Genomic DNA, 18,851 nt, shown 5'->3' with positions numbered 1-18,851 from the left:
CAGGCTCACCAAGAAGAGAGAGCAAATCCAAAATAAGAAATTACAAAGGAGAAATATCAACCAATATCACAGAAATACAAAAAATCCATAAGAGAACACTGTGAGGAATTATATGCCAAGCAATCCCACAACCTACAAGAAAAGGACAACCTTCTAAGAACACACAGCCACCAAAACGGAATCGCAAAGAAACAGGTAATCTGAACAAAGAGATCACTGGAAGTGAGATAGAATCAGCCATCAGAAAGCTCTGTACAAACAAAAATCCACTACCAGATGCTCTCACCAGCTAAATCTAGAAGTATACAAAGAACTCTTACTGATCCTTCTCAAACTGCTTCAAAGGTTGAAGAGAAGGGAATACTCCCAAAGACAAGATAGCATCATCCAAATACCAAAACCAGACACTACCGAAAAAGAAAATTACAGGCCAACATCTTTGATAAATACAAATGCAAAAATTCTCAACAAAAGACTGGCAAACCAAATCCAACAATACATAAAAAAGATCATACACCATGACCAAGCAGGATTCACCGCAAGTTCACAAGGATGGTTCAACAGACGCAAATCAATCAATGAGATACACCATGTCAACAAAAGTCAAAAAGTGCATGATCAGCTCAATAGACGCAGAAAAAGCACTGACAGAATTCAACATCCATTCATGACAAAAACTCTTACCAAAGTGAGTTTAGAGTATACATATCTCAACATAATAAAAGCTACCTATGACCAATGCACAGCCAATACAATCTTCAACAGTGAAATCGAAAGCCTTCCCTTTCAGGAACAAGAGAAGGATGTCCAATCTCACCATTTCTATTCAGCATAGTACTGCAAGTCCTAGCCAGGGCAATCAGACAAGGAAAAGATATAAAAGGTGTTCAAACTGGACCCAGGGCGGTGGGATGGGGTGGAAGGTGAGACAGAGGTCCAGGAAGGAGGGGACGTATGTGTACCTATGGCTGATCCATGTTGACGGATGGCAAAAACCAACACTATACTGTAATTATCCTCCAATTAAAAATACACAAATTAAGAAAATAAATGGTATCCAAATTGGAAGGCAAGCGGTAAAACTGTCACTATAGGCAGATGATATGATACCATAAATAGGAAACCCTAAAGACTCCACACACAACTACTGCTGGAACTGATAAATGAATTCAGCAAGATAGTAAGATACAAGACTAACATACAGAAATCAGTTGCATTTCTTCACACTAATAACGAAATAGAAGAAAGGGAAAGTAAAAAAAAAAAAAAAAATTCCTTTCAAAACTGTATCCAAAAAAAATAAAGCCAACCAAGGAGGTGAGAGATTTACATACTGAGAAACTAAAAAATTATTAATCCAGAAAATCAAAGATGATTCAAAGAAACAGAGAAATATTCCACGCTCCTGGACTGGAAGAATTAATATGGTTAAAACGACCATACTATCCAAAGCAACCTATAGATTTAATGTGATCCCTATCAAATTACCCACGGCATTTCCCACAGAACTGGAACTAGCAATCCTAAAGTTGGTATGGAATCACAAAAGACCCAGAAGTGCCAAAGCCGTGCTGAAGAGAACGGACAAAGCAGGAGGCACCCAGGCCCCAGGCCTCAGCCAGCACTGCAGGGCTAGAGGAAGCAACGCAGCCTGTGCGTCGCTATCGTTGCTCAGTGGCTCAGTCGTGTCCGACTCTGTGACCCCACGGACTGCAGCACGCAGGCTTCCTGTCCTCCACCATCTCCCAGAGTTGGCTCAAATTCCTGTCCACTGAGTCGGGGACGCCATCCAACCATCTCATCCTCTGCCACCCTCTTCTCCTTCTGCCTTCAAAACACTGTGGTACACACACCGAAACAGACACCTAGATCAATGGACTGCAATAGAGAAGCCAGAAATAAACCCACAGCTATGGTCAATTATGCTTGGAGAAAACTGGTCAACCACTTGTAAAAGAATTAGACTAGAACACTTTCTAACACCATACACAAAAATAAACTCAAGATGGATTAAAGATCTAAATGTAAGACCAGAAACTTAAAACTCCTAGAGGAGAACATAGGCAAAACCCTCTCTGACATAAATCACAGCAGGATCCTCTATGACCCATCTCACGGTGTAATGGAAATAAAAGCAAAAATAAACAAATGGGACCTATTAAATTTAAAAGTTTTTGCACAACAAAGGAAACCATAAGCAAGGTGAAAAGACAGCCTTCAGAATGGGAGAAAATAGCAGCAAACGAAGCAACTGACAAAGAATTAATCTCAAAAATATACAAGCAACTCCTGCAGCTCAATTCCAGAAAAATAAATGACCCAATCAAAAAACAGGCCAAAGAACTAAACATACATTTCTCCAAAGAAGACAGATGGCTAACAAACACATGAAAAGATGCTCAACATCACTCATTATCAGAGAAATGCAAATCAAAACCACAATGAGGTACCATCTCATGCCGGTCAGAATGGCTGCTATCCAAAAGTCTGCAAACAATAAATGCTGGAGAGGGTGTGGAGAAAAGGGAACCCTCTTACACTGTTGGTGGGAATGCAAACTAGTATAGCCACGATGGAGAACAGTGTGGAGATTCCTTAAAAAAACTGGAAATAGAACTGCCATATGACCCAGCAATCCCACTGCTGGGCATACACACCGAGGAAACCAGATCTGAAAGAGACACGTGCACCCCAATGTTCATCGCAGCACTGTTTACAATACCCAGGACATGGAAGCAACCTAGAGGCCCATTGGCAGACGAATGGATAAGGAAGCTGTGGTACATATACATAATGGAGCATTACTCAGCTATTAAAAAGAATACATTTGAATCAGTTCTAATGAGGTGGATGAAACTGGAGCCTATTATACAGAGTGAAGTAAGCCAGAAAGAAAAACACCAATACAGTACACTAACGCACATATATGGAATTTAGAAAGATGGTAACAATGACCCTATATGCGAGACAGCAAAAGAGACACAGATGTATAGAACAGTCTTTTGGACTCTGTGGGAGAAGGCGAGGGTGGGATGATCTGAGAGAATAGCATTGAATGTATATTATCGTATGTGAAGCAGATCGCCAGTCCAGGTATGATGCACGAGACAGGGCGCTCAGGGCTGGTGCACTGGGATGACCCAGAGTGAGGGATGGGGAGGGAGGTGGCAGGGGGGTTCAGGATGGGGAACACATGTACACCCATGGCTGATTCATGTCAATGTGTGGCAAAAACCACTACAATATTGTAAAGTAATTAGCCTCCAATTAAAATGAATAATTTTTTAAAAAAAGAAGACAAATTCTTCAGCAAGTGGTGCTGGGAAAATTGGAAAGATGCATATAAATCAATGAACTCAGAACACACCCTCACACCACACGCAAACTATAAACTCAGAATGGCTTAAGGACACAAACGTAAGACATGATGCCAGAAAACCCCTAGCAGAGAACACAGGCAAGACACGTCTTCTTAGGCCAGTCTCGCAAGGCAGCAGGAATAAAAGCAAACATAAACAAATGGGACCTAATCCAGCGTACAATCTTTTGCACAGAAAGGAACAAAAGACAACCCACAGAATGGGACAAAATATTTGCAAATGATGTGACCGACAAAGGATTCATTTCCAAACTATACAAGTAGCTCATACGACTCAACAACAACAAAACAAAATAATCGAAAAATGGGTCAAAGGTCTAAATTTCTCCAAAGAAGACATACAGATGGCCAACGGACATATAAAAATATGCTCAACACCAGTAATTATTAGAGAAATGCAAATCAAAATAATAATGAGGTACCACCTCACACGGCTAAGAATGTACATCATTGAAAAGGTCTACAAATAACAAATGTTGGACAGGGTGTGGAGAGAAGGGAACCCTCCCCTACACTGTTGGTAAGAATACAAATCGGTGCAGTCACTATGAAAAAGTTTGGAGGGTCCTCAGAAAACTAAAAACAGAACTGCCATATGATCCAGCAATGCCATGCCTCGGCATGTACCCAGAGAAAATTCTAATTCAAAAAGATACATGCACCCCACTGTTCAGGGCAGCATTATTTACAACCACCAAGACATGGAAGCAATCTAAATGTTCATCCACAGATGAATGGATAAAGAAGTGGTACAGACATAATGGAACACTACTAGGCCACAAAAAATTAAACGATGCCATTTGTGGCAACATGGATGGACCTAGAGAGGATCAGAGTAACTGAAGTCAGTCAGACAGAGAAAGACAAGTACCTGATGGTATCATGTATATAAGGAATCTAAAATATGGCGCAAATGAACTTATCTGAGAAACAGAAAGACTCACAGACACAGAGCTCAGACTTGTGGTTGCCGGGACGGGGGAGGGGGCGCAGCTGGAGAGGGATGGACAGGGAGTTTGAGATCAACAGATGCAAACTATTATATATATATGATGGACAGACAATGAGGTCCTACTACCTACCAGGGGGAACTATATCCAAGATCCTATGATAAACCATAATGGAAAAGAATGTACGTATATGTATAATGCATGCTGTTGAACAGCAGAAATTACCACAACATTGTAAATCAACTCTAATTCAATTTTTAAAAGGGTGACATGGGGAACACATGTAAATCCATGGCTGATTCTTGTCCATGTATGGCGAAAACCACTACAATACTGTAAAGTAATTAGCCTGCAACTAATAAACATAAATGAAAAAAAAAAGAAAATAAATAAATAAAATAAAAAGGTGAAAAAAAACACCCAGAGAATGGGAGAAAATATTTACACAGTATATATATACGAAAAGGGACTGTATCTAGACTACAAAGAACGCTTATGAGTCAACAATAAAATGACAAACACCTCAACTGAAAAATAGTCAAAGGATCTGAAAGGACATTGTCAGAAAAAATATATAAAAACGGCCGACAAGCACATGAACAGAGTCTCAACATTAGCCAGGAAGGAAAGCATCAGTCGCTTCAGCCACATCTGACTCTTCGTGATAGCAGGGACTATAGCCCGCCAGGCTTCTCCGTCCACAGAATTCTCCAGGCAAGAATACTGGAGTGGGTTGCCGCTCCTTTCTTCAGGGGATCTGCCTGACCCCGATCTTCTGCACAGGCTCTACCATCTGAGCTACCGGGGAAGCCCGCAGTCAGGAAGGAAATGCAGCTCAAAACCACAAGGAGGCAGCACTGCCCTCACACGGGCACGGGCGGTCCTCAGCCAGAAAGACGGCGAGTGCTGGAAAAATGGGAACATGCTGGAACCCTCGCACAGCGCAGGTGGGAATGTAAACGGGGGCAGCTGCTTTGGAAGAGAGTCCTGGGGTTCTTCAGAAGGGTCAACAGTGTCACTGTCTGAACCGGCCAGTCCACTCCCTAGGTCTGAACCCAAGAGAAAGGCGAACACATCGATCCACACAAACCTGAACTCATGAGTGTTCACAGCGACATCACGCACAAGAGCCAAAGGGCAGAAACCACCCAAGTGCTCATGAAGGGTGAGCATGCAAAGGAAAGTTAACAAACAGGAAGGGGGCTCTGACACAGGCTACGATGCGCATGGACCCTGAACACGTGACGTTCAGTGAGAGACGCAAGCACAGAAGGACACACAGCGCGTGATTCATCAATAGGAGTGTCCACAACAGGCAAATCCATGGAGAGAGGAAGTGGATTCATGGTTGCCAGGGACGGGGGGAGGGGACTGGGTGGGTACATGGATGGACGGATACGGGGGTGGATGGATGTACAGATGAATGGAGGATGGATGGACAGATGGATGAATGGATAAGTGTGTGCATGGGTGATGAATGGATGGATGGATGGGTGGATGGATCATAGATGGGGGGATGGATGGATGGGTGAATGACTGGATGGATGGATGGGTGGGTGGATGGATGATGGATGGACAGATGGATGAATGGATAAACATCATGTGGTCCATGCACACACTGGAAGACAACTCAGTGAATGAAGAGGTGGGAAGCTCTGACACAGGCTGCAACACGGATGGACCCTGAATACAGGGTGGTCAGTGAGAGAAGCAGACACAGAAAGACACACACTGGGTGGTTCCATTTGTACAAAGAGCCAGAAAGAGGCAAATCCACAGACACTGAAGGCAAGCTAGTGGTTTCCTACGGACCGGGGGAAGGGGAGGGGCGATGACAACCACAGGGTACAGTGTTTCTTTCTTGAGTGATAAGAGCTCACTGTAGAGACATCTGCAAAACTCTGTGAATACACTAAGAACGGCTGAGCTGTGGACTTTAAATGGTGAATTGTGTGGCACGTGGATTCCATCTCAAGAAAGCTTTTAGAAAAAGAGAAAAAGGCAACCCCTAAAAACTGAAGGCAGAGGGAGCACGTGGAGTCACTCATCACACAGTCCAGCAGAACTTTTCAGGACATGCACAACGGACAGAGTCAGCAGCCGGGACCAAGAGAAAGAGATCTTACAGGAGGGGCAGGGATGATGGGGGAGAGAAGGGAGGGGGAGAGGAGGGGAGGAGAGGATGGGGAGCGGAGAGGAGAGGATGGAGGGGGAGGGAGGGTGGGGGAAGGGCAGGCGAAGGGGCAGGGTTGCGGGGAGAGGAGGGGACACAGAGAAAAAAGAAGCAGCACTAGGGACAAAGGAGACAGGCCCCGCACTGCCCTGAAGAACCAATGCTGAATTCACAAGCAGTCTGCAGCAGCGTGACCCCCGGGGGATCAAACACACGGGAGGTGCCCGCCCACAGCTGTCAACGACAGTGAGAGTTGGGGGGCTGGGAGCACAGGGACCCCACATGTCGGCACGACACCGGCGGGCAACCTGGGGCCTCTGACTGACGTGAAGCAGGGCCTGTCCTCTGTTCAGCACGCCTGCCAATGCAGGAGAGGCAGGTTCAAACCCTGACACAGGAAGATCCCCTGGAGGAGGGAATGGCAACCTGCTTCCATGTTCTTGCCTGGAGAATCCCACGGACGGAGGAACCTGGGGGACTACAGCCCATGGGGTCACAGAGTCGGACACGACTGAGTGATGGACACACACACAGTGAGACAGCAAGGGACCACAGGGACCCCGGGCCCCTCACGGCAGCCAGCCAGGCATTAGGGGTGGCCAACGACACCGTGCCGCGTTCCTGGGAGAGATGCTGCAGACACCAAACGGCCGGGTGTCCACACGGAGGGTCCAGAGCCACACTCTCTGCGATGAGCACCTCTCTGCGGGCACACTCAGGATAAGTCCAGAATCACACATGCGCTGTGTGGACTGTGGACAGTATCACACACGCGCTGTGTGGACTGTGGACATGTATCCCTTGGACGGGAGACAGAGGGGAAGGCCGGAGGAGAGCCCGTGGGGAGGGTCCCTCTAAGATCACAAGGCCCCGGGGACGGCACGCAGGCTGTCGTGTCCTCCAACAGCGAGGATGGAGCTCAGCACGAGCCCTCTGTGCCTCAGGCCCCAAGGATGGCAGAGAGCAGACTCAGAGAAGCCGAGCTCTGTGCCTGCCACGACCGAAGAAGGACCACCCCCTGTGCCCACGGGAACACCCACCTTAGCCACGCGGCCCATGTCCTCCATGGTGGCCCTCTCGTGCGGGAACTGGGCGAAGGTCCTCTCGATCTTGGCGATGACGGTGTCTATGTTCACCGTGTCCTGCGGGCGGCCGCGGGGGAAGTAGAAGGTGGGGATGCTCCGGCTTGCGGCGGGCGGCAGGGGCTCCTCCTTCCTCGTCTGGACCTGAGAGAGAGGACAGTGAGGACCTGGGCACGCAGGCATCTCCTCAGGACCCATGCTCAGTGAGGACCTGGGCACGTGGGCATCTCCTCAGGACCCACAATGAGTGAGGGCCTAGGCACATGGGCATCTCCTCAGGACCCACGCTCAGTGAGGGCTTGGGCACGTGGGCATCACCTCAGGACCCACGCTCAGTGAGGGCCTGGGCACGTGGGCACCTCCTCAGGACCCACGCTCAGTGAGGGCCTGGGCACGTGGGCACCTCCTCAGGACCCACACTCAGTGACCGGGGCATATGGGCACCTCCTCAGGACCCACACTCAGTGACCGGGGCATGTGGGCACCTCCTCAGGACCCACACTCAGTGACCGGGGCACGTGGGCATCTCCTCAGGACCCACACTCAGTGAGGACCTGGGCACGTGGGCATCTCCTCAGGACCCACACTCAGTGAGGGCCTGGGCACGTGGGCATCTCCTCAGGACCCACGCTCAGTGAGGACCTGGGCACGTGGGCACCTCCTCAGGACCCACACTCAGTGACCGGGGCACGTGGGCATCTCCTCAGGACCCACACTCAGTGACCGGGGCACGTGGGCATCTCCTCAGGACCCACACTCAGTGAGGGCCTGGGCACGTGGGCATCTCCTCAGGACCCACGCTCAGTGACTGGGGCACGTGGGCATCTCCTCAGGACCCATGCTCAGTGACCGGGGCATGTGGGCACCTCCTCAGGACCCACGCTCAGTGAGGACCTGGACATGTGGGCATCTCCTCAGGACCCAAGCTCAGTGACCAGGGCACATGGGCACCTCCTCAGGACCCACACTCAGTGACACGTGGGCATCTCCTCAGGACCCACGCTCAGTGAGGACCTGGGCACGTGGGCACCTCCTCAGGACCCACACTCAGTGACCGGGGCACGTGGGCATCTCCTCAGGACCCACACTCAGTGACCGGGGCACGTGGGCATCTCCTCAGGACCCACACTCAGTGAGGGCCTGGGCACGTGGGCATCTCCTCAGGACCCACGCTCAGTGACTGGGGCACGTGGGCATCTCCTCAGGACCCATGCTCAGTGACCGGGGCATGTGGGCACCTCCTCAGGACCCACGCTCAGTGAGGACCTGGACATGTGGGCATCTCCTCAGGACCCAAGCTCAGTGACCAGGGCACATGGGCACCTCCTCAGGACCCACACTCAGTGACCAGGGCACGTGGGCATCTCCTCAGGACCCACGCTCAGTGACCGGGGCACGTGGGCATCTCCTCAGGACCCACACTCAGTGAGGGCCTGGGCACGTGGGCATCTCCTCAGGACCCACACTCAGTGAGGGCCTGGGCACGTGGGCATCTCCTCAGGACCCACACTCAGTGAGGGCCTGGGCATGTGACCACCTCCTCCTCGTAATGTGTCATGATTGGAGGCGGGTCTGATCCACGGCGCCTGCCCTGAGCCCAGTTGACCCACTGTGGACGGGGCACCCAGACCATCACTGCGGGCTGACCGCAGACATAGGAGGTAGCAGCCCACACGCAGCACCACACATGACCACTGGCCTGGTCCACACTGCCCCGCCTCCCTGATCCTGCTTTGGCTGCCACCCCGTGGACAGGACGGCTGCTGAGAACCTGCCCGTGTCCTGCGGGAGGTCAAGGGAGGCGTGGCGGGCTGTCCCCTCGTGGCAGGTTGCACCTGTGACCGCTTGTGCGCACACCCGCCCTGCCCCGCGGAGGTTTCAGCCTCAGCCAGCACAGCCCTCAGGAAACACACGGCCCCAGGGCTCTGCCTCCCAGGACGGGCAGTGGCGGGCACCACACCTGCAGCCGCGGCTAGCATCAGCCAGGCATCTCCCGACGTACCTACCACTCGGGTCCCCAGTGTCCCGCCGGGCAGCCTGTGGGTGGGTGCAGTGGCCCGCCAGCCCTTCCGGGGCCGGGGGGCTGGGAGGGGTCGCATCTGGGGAGGGACACAGCAACAGGGCGTCACCCCAGGTCACGGGGTCATCAGGACCCATGACAGCCTCCCGTCAGACCCCACCTCACCCGTCCACCCCCACCATACCCCATACACAGGCCATCACCCCAGGTAACACGGTCATCAGGACCCATGACAGCCTCCCGTCAGACCCCACCTCACCCGTCCACCTCCACCATACCCCATACACAGGCCATCACCCCAGGTAACACAGTCATCAGGACCCATGACAGCCTCCCGTCAGACCCCACCTCACCCGTCCACCCCCACCATACCCCACACACAGGCCATCACCCCAGGTAACACGGTCATTAGGACCCATGACAGCCTCCCGTCAGACCCCACCTCACCCCCTTCACAGACCCTGTCACCCCAGGTCACAGGGTCATCAGGACCCATGACACAGCCCCCCGTCAGAGACCTCAGGAGCCCATGAGCCCCAAGCAGGATCACAGAAAGAAACCCACACCTGGACACAGGAGGACGAAACCAGAAGACCCAAAGGCAGCCAGCAGGTGCTCAAACGCAGCACAGGCACGAGAAACAAGACAGATGAAGGGGAAATCTTCAAAGAAACAATTGATCCTCCAGCCAACTCTCAACAGAAGCAACTGATCTTAGAAGCTAGAGGAAAGCAGTGCCCACCTCGTCCCCTTCTATCTGTGAGGAGGAGGCTGTCACACAAGATGAACACTGAGACATTTTAACAACCCAAACAGAAAGCCAAAGTGAGTGTGCGACAGACACCTGGCCCAGGCGACGCTGAGGTGTGCACGTCAGGGGGGAGCAAGGCGCCCCCAGATGGAAAATCTGAACTACAAGACGGGGGCGGGGAGAGCAGTGCCTACCTGGGTAACTCCACACGCATCCACCACAGAAACCAGTCATAACAACATCATCTTACTTCTTCCTGAAACCTCCCAAGATGATGACAGCGTAAAACGCAAGGGAGAGAGAACGGAGTGTGTGAGGGTTTTGAGTTGGGTGATGAAGATGTGGATTAACTCAGTACCTATAAAAATGACATCGTCGGGCGAGCAGTGACGTGGCAGGAAGTACTCCAAGGGGAAACAGAGTTTTTAAAAAGAGGTGACAAAGAAGAGCACATAGAGAAAAACAAAATAAACCAGAATGGATTCAAAGTCGTAACAGATGTAGGTGGACTAAATGCTCCAGTTAAAAACACAAAGATCGGGGCCTTCCCAGGTGGCTCAGTGGTAAAGAATCACCTGCCAGTGCAGGAGAGGTGGGTTCAATGCCTGGTCCAGGAAGATCGCACATGCTAAAGAACAACTAGGCCCATGCGTCACCACTTCTGAGCCTGTGCTCTAGAACCCGGGAGCCTCAGCTACTGAGCCCAACTCTCCACCTCCCCTAAGGGCCCCTGGCCTGCAACGAGAGAATCCACCACAAATGAGAAGGCTGCACATCTCAACCCCGAGAGCAGCCCCTGGTCACCTAAACTCAAGAAAAGTCCACACAGCAACAAAGACCCAGCAGGGCCAAAAGTAAACTCAAATAAAGTTAACTTTAAAAACACAAAGATCAAACAGAAAAAAAAAGTAAGATTTATTCCTAAGACACACACATAAGGTCTCAGGACACAGCAGCTGAAACGTGACAAGTGGAAAGAAATACAGCAGCCAACAGCGATGGAAAGAAGGCAGGCACCGCTGTGTCCACGCCCAGAGAGTGGGCTGGGGGCCTGGACTTCCAGAGAGAGGGTGGGGACACCGAGCTGGGGTCCGTCAGGCCGCGCCGCCGACCCGGAGCTGACTGCCGCCCCGGCGTGGCCTAGCGCCCACCAAGCCCCTGAGCCCGGGAAGTGCGGCGCGGGCAGGCAGGGCCGGGCGACGGGAAAACACAAGAGCCGGGTGCGGACACGGGAGATTTACAGTCATCTCTGGGCCATAAATAGCGCGGCCGGCACAGCTGGGACAGGCGCCCTTTGCCAGCACACAGGCGCCGCGGGGGCCGCCGCCTCCGGCTCGAGCGGGGCTCCCGGGGCCGGAGAGAACCGGCGAAGGACGGCGCCCTCAGCTCGGCGCGGCCGGCTGACGTCCGCCACGAAGGTGGAAGGGGCACAACCGTGGGTCTGTGTGTGTGAGAGACACGCACACACACGAGGTTCCCAGGCGGGGCCCGGCCCCCTAAGCAGCCCGCAGAGCAGGGGCGCCGGCCTCGCCCCGCCCCAGGCCTCCCTGCCTCCGGGCATCGCGGCCGTCAGCACGACACCCGCTCCCGGCGGCTACCTCTGTCGCCGCACGGACACCCGCGCTCGCTGACTCATCGCGACTGCGGAGACCAGAGACGCCCGCGGCCCTCGGACACACGCAGCCGCGCGGCCGAGAACAAGACTGAGGACACGGCCTCGTGGAGAAGCAGGGCGTCCCTGTGCGGCGGGAGCAGCCGCGCCGGGGACAATGCCCGCCTTCGGGGACAGCCGGGCGCCCCCTCCCGGCACGGCTTGTCTGAGCGCGTCCTCCTTTGGCGTCTCCGCGAAGGAGGGCGTGCGCTGGGCCGGCGGGGATGAGCGCGGGTCTGCGCACCCAGGAGGGGCGCGGGGCAAGCGGAGCGGGGCCGGGGGGCGGGGCAGCACGCGGGGCGCAGCCTGCAGGGGGCCGCAGCGGAGCGGAGCCCGGAGTGTGGGGACACAGGCGGCCGAGGCAGCCCGCGGAGGCCGGCGCCAGGCTGGGAGGCCCTGCAGGCCCGAGCTTCTCCTCCTCCAAGCCTGGGAACCCTCCCCACCCGCTGGCGAGGCTGGGCAGGGCCAAACAAGGACCTAAACGGCCCACCGATGGGCACCGAGAAGCAATCGGTCCAACAGTCAGCAGAAGGGCCGTGTGCGCCCTAGGCAGAGAACAGTGCGGTCCGCAGCCGGGAGGCAGGGCTGGGTGCATGGACCTGGGGAGCAGCCTGAGGGCCCAAGTCCACGGGCTCCGGGCTGGGGGAACACGTCTGACACCTGGGTCCTGGGAGCACGGATCAAGGGGGTACACTCAGGGACACCCTGCACAGTGATGTGACCCACCCGCCGCCCCGGGGTCTGACACAGGCGGAGTCTGCAGGTTAGGCTGTCAGCACGGGGAGGGGAGGGGAGGGGAGCTCACAGCCTGCACTGTCCAGGTGCTGGGCTCTCCCCTCCGTGGGCCCCTGTATCCACCTGAAGGGCCCACAGGGAAGGTGGACGGGTGAGAGCGGGACCAGGACCAGGGACGGCAGAGGGGAGCCGGGGAGCCCGTCCCGGGGCATGCTGCGCGGAGACTCAGTCCCGGGGGCGGAGGCCAGCACCCAGCTTGGACGGGGGCAGCGGCACAGCCAGGCGGGGTGCTCGAGGGCTCGGGACACGCGCTGAGGGCCACCACGAGGACAAGCTGGGGGCTTGAGGGATGCTCAGTGTGCACTTGGCCCGGGCGTCCACACGCAGGGGGTGGACACGGGCTGCAGGAAGAGGAGAGCCCCCCAACGACAGCCACACTGCACACCTTCCCATGGCTGAGCCCACTGCGGACGCACCAAGCTGCAAATGTGGTGGTGCACGCGTGTGAAGCGCTGAGTCCACCTCCACACGCCCTCCTCACCCATCTCCACACACACCCCACCACCCGCCTCCGACCGATCTCCCTGTGCACAGCCTCCACCATCCCCTCCTCACCCATCTCCACACACACCTACGTCCCTCCTCATCCCATCCCCTCCTCATCCATCTCCACACACACCGCCTATGTCCCTCCACACCCCATCTCCACACACACACCCCCATCCCCCTCCAGACCCCATCTACCCGTGCACGGCCTCCACCATCCCCTCCTCACTCCATCTCCACGCACACCGCCTATGTCCCTCCACACCCCATCTCCACACACACACCCCCATCCCCCTCCAGACCCCATATCCCCGTGCACGGCCTCCACCATCCCCTCCTCACCCATCTCCACACACACCGCCTATGTCCCTCCACACCCCATCTCCACACACACCACCAACCCCCTCCAGACCCCATCTCCCCATGCACGGCCCCCACCATCCCCTCCTCACCCCATCTGAACACACCTGAGGTCTGCAGATCCCCAAGGCTATGTCTGCAGTCCACACTCAAACACCGAGAGTTGAAGGGATGAAGCCAGCCAGGGGAGCGCCCCTCCCCAACACTCTCCCCAGGACACTCCCCCCTCAAGAGCCAAATTCTGCACCCGAGGCGCACTCACTGCCTACACCTGAGGAGCACGCACTGCCGGCACCTGAGGAGCACCCCGTGCACAGGGCAGGCGCCCTCATTCCCAGGAAAGATCACTGGGATGTGTTTTCTGTAACATGAAACTGCTTCCTCTGAAAGGCCCGAGTGACTTGATAAGACGCACAGCTGTCCTGGGAAAATCAGGCTTTCCTGAAGCTCCTGCCTGGACCAGGGGCTCCCCACCACCCCATGAACATCAAGGCAGAGTCACCACTGGGGGAAGGCTCCCCGATCCAGGGACACCCCAGCACTACCATGTACACATAAACAGCAACCAGCAGACGTCCCCTCCATCTGTAAAACTAGACCAGCCTCATCTGATCCCACACTCAGAGTCTGAACAGACTTTCCTGCCCAAACGAGGCACCGGCTTACAAGCGTCACCCACTGGCAGACCAAAGCTCACACGCTAGAAAGACAGCCCTCAGACAGAAAAAAGAAGACCCAGAAGCTCTCTATAAGCTCAGACATAATCCCAGGCTGGGGAAAACTCGATTTAAACTACCAACAGGAAGCAAGCTTTTCCCACCCCAGACAGGCCATATAATTCGGTGACTTTTTGCTTTCTTAAGGCCACTAGATGACCTAACTCCTCGCTTGGGAGAAAATACAAGCGATTCACACAGTGCCAAACATCCGTAAGACAGCAGAACCTGCCGTTACCAGAAGACCCCAGGGTGGCCGCGACTTCTACATGTCCCTGTCCCCTTACTCGAATTTATAAACCACACACGAGGCGCGGGCAGAGACCGGCTTTGCTTCTGTGCCCGCCGGGGAGAAGCACCGAGAGGTTTAAGAGCCGAGTGCGAAACCGCGGAGCGCGGCGCTTCCTCTAAAGCGCTCAAACTCCACAGGCGCTCGCGGGGAACCGCGCTGTCCTGAGAGCTCTGCGTTAATGCGGGGCGCCGCGCTCCGACCACGCGGGGCGGGGGTGCTGCCTGCGCGCCCGCGGAGCGGCAGCCCCACTGCGTTGTGCAGGCCAGGGCTAAAGCCGCCCCAGCCCGCTCAATCCGCTCCGCAGGCGTCTTCCAGGCACCGCGGTCCTAGCGGCCGAAACTCTCAGAAAGTTGTGGGCGCCTCTTCGGAGCGGCTGTCCCAACAAACTTCACGGGCCGCACACCTGCTCTCCGCGCGAAGGGGCGCTGTTCCCGAGCGGAGGTGAAGCCCCCACCCCCCAGCACGGGCAGACCCCCGCCCCGACCTCTCCGGGGCTGAGCGGACGCAGCAGCCCCGCGCCCGCACCTGCTGGAAGGCCTTGAGCCTCTTCTTGAAGCGCGAGGGCAGCACGAAGTCGCAGCCGCGGGCCAACGAGGCGAGCTCCTGCCGCAGGTCTGGGTCCTGGCGCAGGGAGAGATCGCGGAGCCGCATGTCGGCTCGCATGGGCCGACGCGGCCCGGGCCGGGTGCGCTCGCGGGGCTGCGGCTGGCCGGGGCCGGCGGGGTCGGGGCGGTCCGGGCGGCCGGGCTCAGCGCGCTCCATGCGTCGCCGGCCGGCGCTCTGGGGGCCGGGCCCCGGGCGCGCGCATTCCTCCGGCGGGGCGGGTGCGCACGGCGCCGGCAGGGGAGGCGCGGCCAGCAGGCGGCGGGCGGCCCCTCCCAGGGCCCTGCTGCGCTCCGCGGGGCAGACCGGAGGCAGGACGCCCGTCCCAGGCCAGCCCGCTGCGCGCGGAGGGAGGCGGCCGCCCCTCGACCCCCGGACCGTCGCTCGGCTCAGCCTGCAGACAGGCCGCCGAGGCGCTCCGCTGTGGGGCCGCCGCCCGCGGGCTCCCCCGGGAGGGACCCGGCCTTCTCTCCGGACGCCGGCAGCCAGCCCAGGACTAAGCTGGAACCTAGGTCAGAGCAAGCGGCCCGGGCGCCCGGTCCCCCAGGCCACCTGACGCTCAAGAGTTGTTCCCTTGGGAAACTGGTGGCAAAAGAAGGGCTTTAGAGGTCACCACCCACGCGCACTTAGGAGTGCAGAAAAAAAAAGTGAAAGTGTTCGTCGCTCAGTCGTCTGTGGCTCTGCGACCCCATGGACTGTAGCCCGCCAGGCTCCTCGATCGGTGGGATTCTCCAGGCACGAATACCGGAGTGAGCAGCCAATTCCTTCTCCGGGGGGAATCTTCCCCACGCAGGGATGAACCCAGGTCTCCTACATGGGCAGGCGCGTTCTTTACCGTCTGAACCACCAGCTGGGCAGATGTACAGCCAACCAGCAGAGGACACACTCTGCTCTCCCGTGAAAACTCGGGGTGCGGGTGGAAGCGAGGGTTTTACTGCATTCCGGGGTGAACACGGGTGCAGAGCTGACCACGCGGATGGACGTAACAGGACTCAGGCTGGCCTGTACTGGGCACCATGAAAATGGAACCGGGCCCTGACATGTGGATGGACTCCCCGCAGAGCCAGGCCCGCTCTGGGCGGGTCTCCCCACCCTCGCCCCCCACACTGTCTACCCCTGGCCTGCGGGTCCCACCCCTGACATCGCAGGACCGCAGGGACGCCTGCTCCTTCGCCCTTCCCTGCCCCCCAAACAGAGCTGTCTGGGGAAATGGCCTTGGGGGTCAGGAGCCTCTTCACCCACCCTCTTCCTGTCTCTCTGATAGACTTTGGGTTTGGGCTCGTTTTTTTCCAGCCGTGTTTGTCTTACAGAAACTTGGGGCAGAAAGTCCAGAACCGCTCGCAGGGCCCAGGTTCCCCTGTCAGGAACACCCTGAGCAGTGTCTGTTAGAGACAGGAGCCCACGTCACCGCGGTGAGGAGCCCACGCGCATAAAGCTGCCGCGAACGAAGCGCACAGTCTCCCCAGGGCGCGCGTGCGGTCCGCACACCCTGAGGGTTCACTCAGACAAAGGCACGGCGCCCTGTGGCCACCGCTTTGGTGTCACTCAGCAGGCTTGCTGCCCTGGGGACTGTGCATTTTTGAAGCTTTTTAAGACATTATTTTTTATGTGGCCCACTTTTTAAGTTTTTAAGGAAGTTGTTACAACATTCCTCCTGCTTCACATTTTAGGTTTTTGGCCCCAGGGCAGGGGGGATCTTAGCTCTCAGACCAGCCCTTGGAGGCCAAGGTGTCAGCACAGGACAGCCAGGGAGGTCCCTCCCCGACCCGGGCCCGGAGTCCCTGGGCTCAGCCGGTTCACGCCCTCTCCCCAGCACCGTCCGTCCCCCCTGTCTCCGTGCTCCGCCCGCCCCGAGTGTCCCCAGCGGGAATCCCACAGATGCAGCCTCTACCGGCTGCAGCGTCACCTGCCCCAAACTCCTGCTCAGGACCCCCCTGTCGTGTGCCTGCCCTCTGCCTCTCCCCCTCTCCCAGCCCCGCTCCGGCCTCCCGTTCCCAGAACATCCTCAGGGACTTGGGGCTCGGCGGCTGACCCCCACATTCCCACAGTTCTGCAGACACGCGGACGGTCTCGGGGAGAGGGGGTCCGTGCTCGGGACAGACTTCTCATTTCCGGTGTCAGCAGGGGCACCAAGGGCTCGGGACGGCCCGATGCAGGCGCGGCCCTGCCAGTCTGCCGATCACTCTCGCCACCCGCTGCCCCGCAGACCCAGCGGGAAGCGCGCTCCTGAGGCAGCTGCAGAGGGGCCAGTCCTCCTGCGCTGCCCTCCCCGCTGGGCAGGTCCTCCCAGGGGAGGAGGGCGTGCTCCCACCCCCGGGACCGCCCGGCCGCCCTGACTGACAGGCTGGGTGCCCACGCCCTCTCACCGTCAGGCGGGGCCAGGAGGTTAGGGGAACTGACTTCCCTGGGGGTCCAGTGGTTACAACTCCCCCTTCCAATGCAGAGGGTGAGGGTTCGATCCTGGTCAGGGACCTAGGATCCCACATGCCTTGGGGGCCAAAAACCAAAACATATAACAGAAGGAATATTGTGACAGATTCATTAAAAACTTTAAAAGGTGGTCCACATCAAGATTAAGAAAAAAAAAGCTTAAAGATATAGTGTCGGGAACATGGTCACTTATTACATAATGTCTTTGCACAGTGAGAAATCGCAGACTTGTTGAAACGTACAGAAATATCAAATCACTGTGTTCTGCGCTGGGCTTCCCAGATGGTTCAGGGGCAAAGAATCCACCTGCCGGTGTAGGAAACTCAGGTTCGATCCCTGGGTCGGGAAGATCCCCTGGAGAAGGAAATGGCACCCCACTCCAGTATTCTTGCCTGGAGAATCCCATGGAGGGAGGAGTCTGGCGGGGTACAGTCCACGGGGTCACAAAGAGTCGGAAACGACTGAGTGACTAAACACCACCAACAAAATGTTCTCCACCAGGAACTAACGTAGTCCTGTACGTCAGTTATGCTTCAGAAACAAACTGAGAGGAATGCAGGTCAGACTTGTAGCTTCCAGGGGAAGGGGGTACGTGTGAGGATGATGGTGGTGGTTAAGACGTATAAACTTCCAGCATAAGTGGTTTTTCCTGTAGCCATGCACAGATGTGAGAACTGGACTATAAAGAAGGCTAAGTGCCAAAGAACTGAGGCTTTGAAGCTGGTGTTGGAGAAGACTCTCGAGAGTCCCTTGGACTGCAAGGAGATCCAACCAGTCCGTCCTAAAGGAAATCAGTCCTGAATATTCATTGGAAGGACTGATGCTGAAGCTGGAGCTCCAGTACTTTGGCCACCTGATGCAAAGAGCTGACTCACTGGAAAAGACCCTGATGCTGGGAAAGACTGAAGGCAGGAGGAGAAGGGGACGACAGAGAATGAGGTGGTTGGATGGCATCGCCGCCTCGATGGACAGGAATATGAGCAAACTCTGGGAGATGGTAAAGGATGGGGAAGCCTGGCGCGCTGCAGTCCACGGGGTCACAAAGAGTCAGACATGAGTGAAGCAACTTAGAACGCGTGCAAAACTGGTGGAAGAGATGAAACATATGACAAGTCACTTGCTACAGAGACAGCTTGCAAATCCCATAGTGATAGATAGAGCAG

General features: G+C 56.0%; 1 protein-coding gene across 1 annotated transcript in view; it reads right to left on the bottom strand.

The window, feature by feature from the left end:
- LOC122434723 (serine/threonine-protein phosphatase 2A regulatory subunit B'' subunit beta-like) overlaps positions 1–18,851 on the bottom strand; it is a 47,231-nt gene that overhangs the window by 20,959 nt on the left and 7,421 nt on the right. Inside the window, exons 2-3 of the mRNA XM_043458373.1 lie at positions 7,367–7,728; positions 7,076–7,205 (exon numbers count right to left, since the gene is read on the bottom strand). Of these exons, the coding sequence (XP_043314308.1) occupies positions 7,076–7,205; positions 7,367–7,728 (492 nt within the window). The remainder of the gene's footprint in view (positions 1–7,075; positions 7,206–7,366; positions 7,729–18,851) is intronic.

Source organism: Cervus canadensis, chromosome X, assembly GCF_019320065.1.
Source record: "Cervus canadensis isolate Bull #8, Minnesota chromosome X, ASM1932006v1, whole genome shotgun sequence".
Taxonomy (NCBI): Eukaryota; Metazoa; Chordata; class Mammalia; order Artiodactyla; family Cervidae; genus Cervus; species Cervus canadensis.
This window is presented reverse-complemented; position numbering and strand designations above follow the sequence as displayed.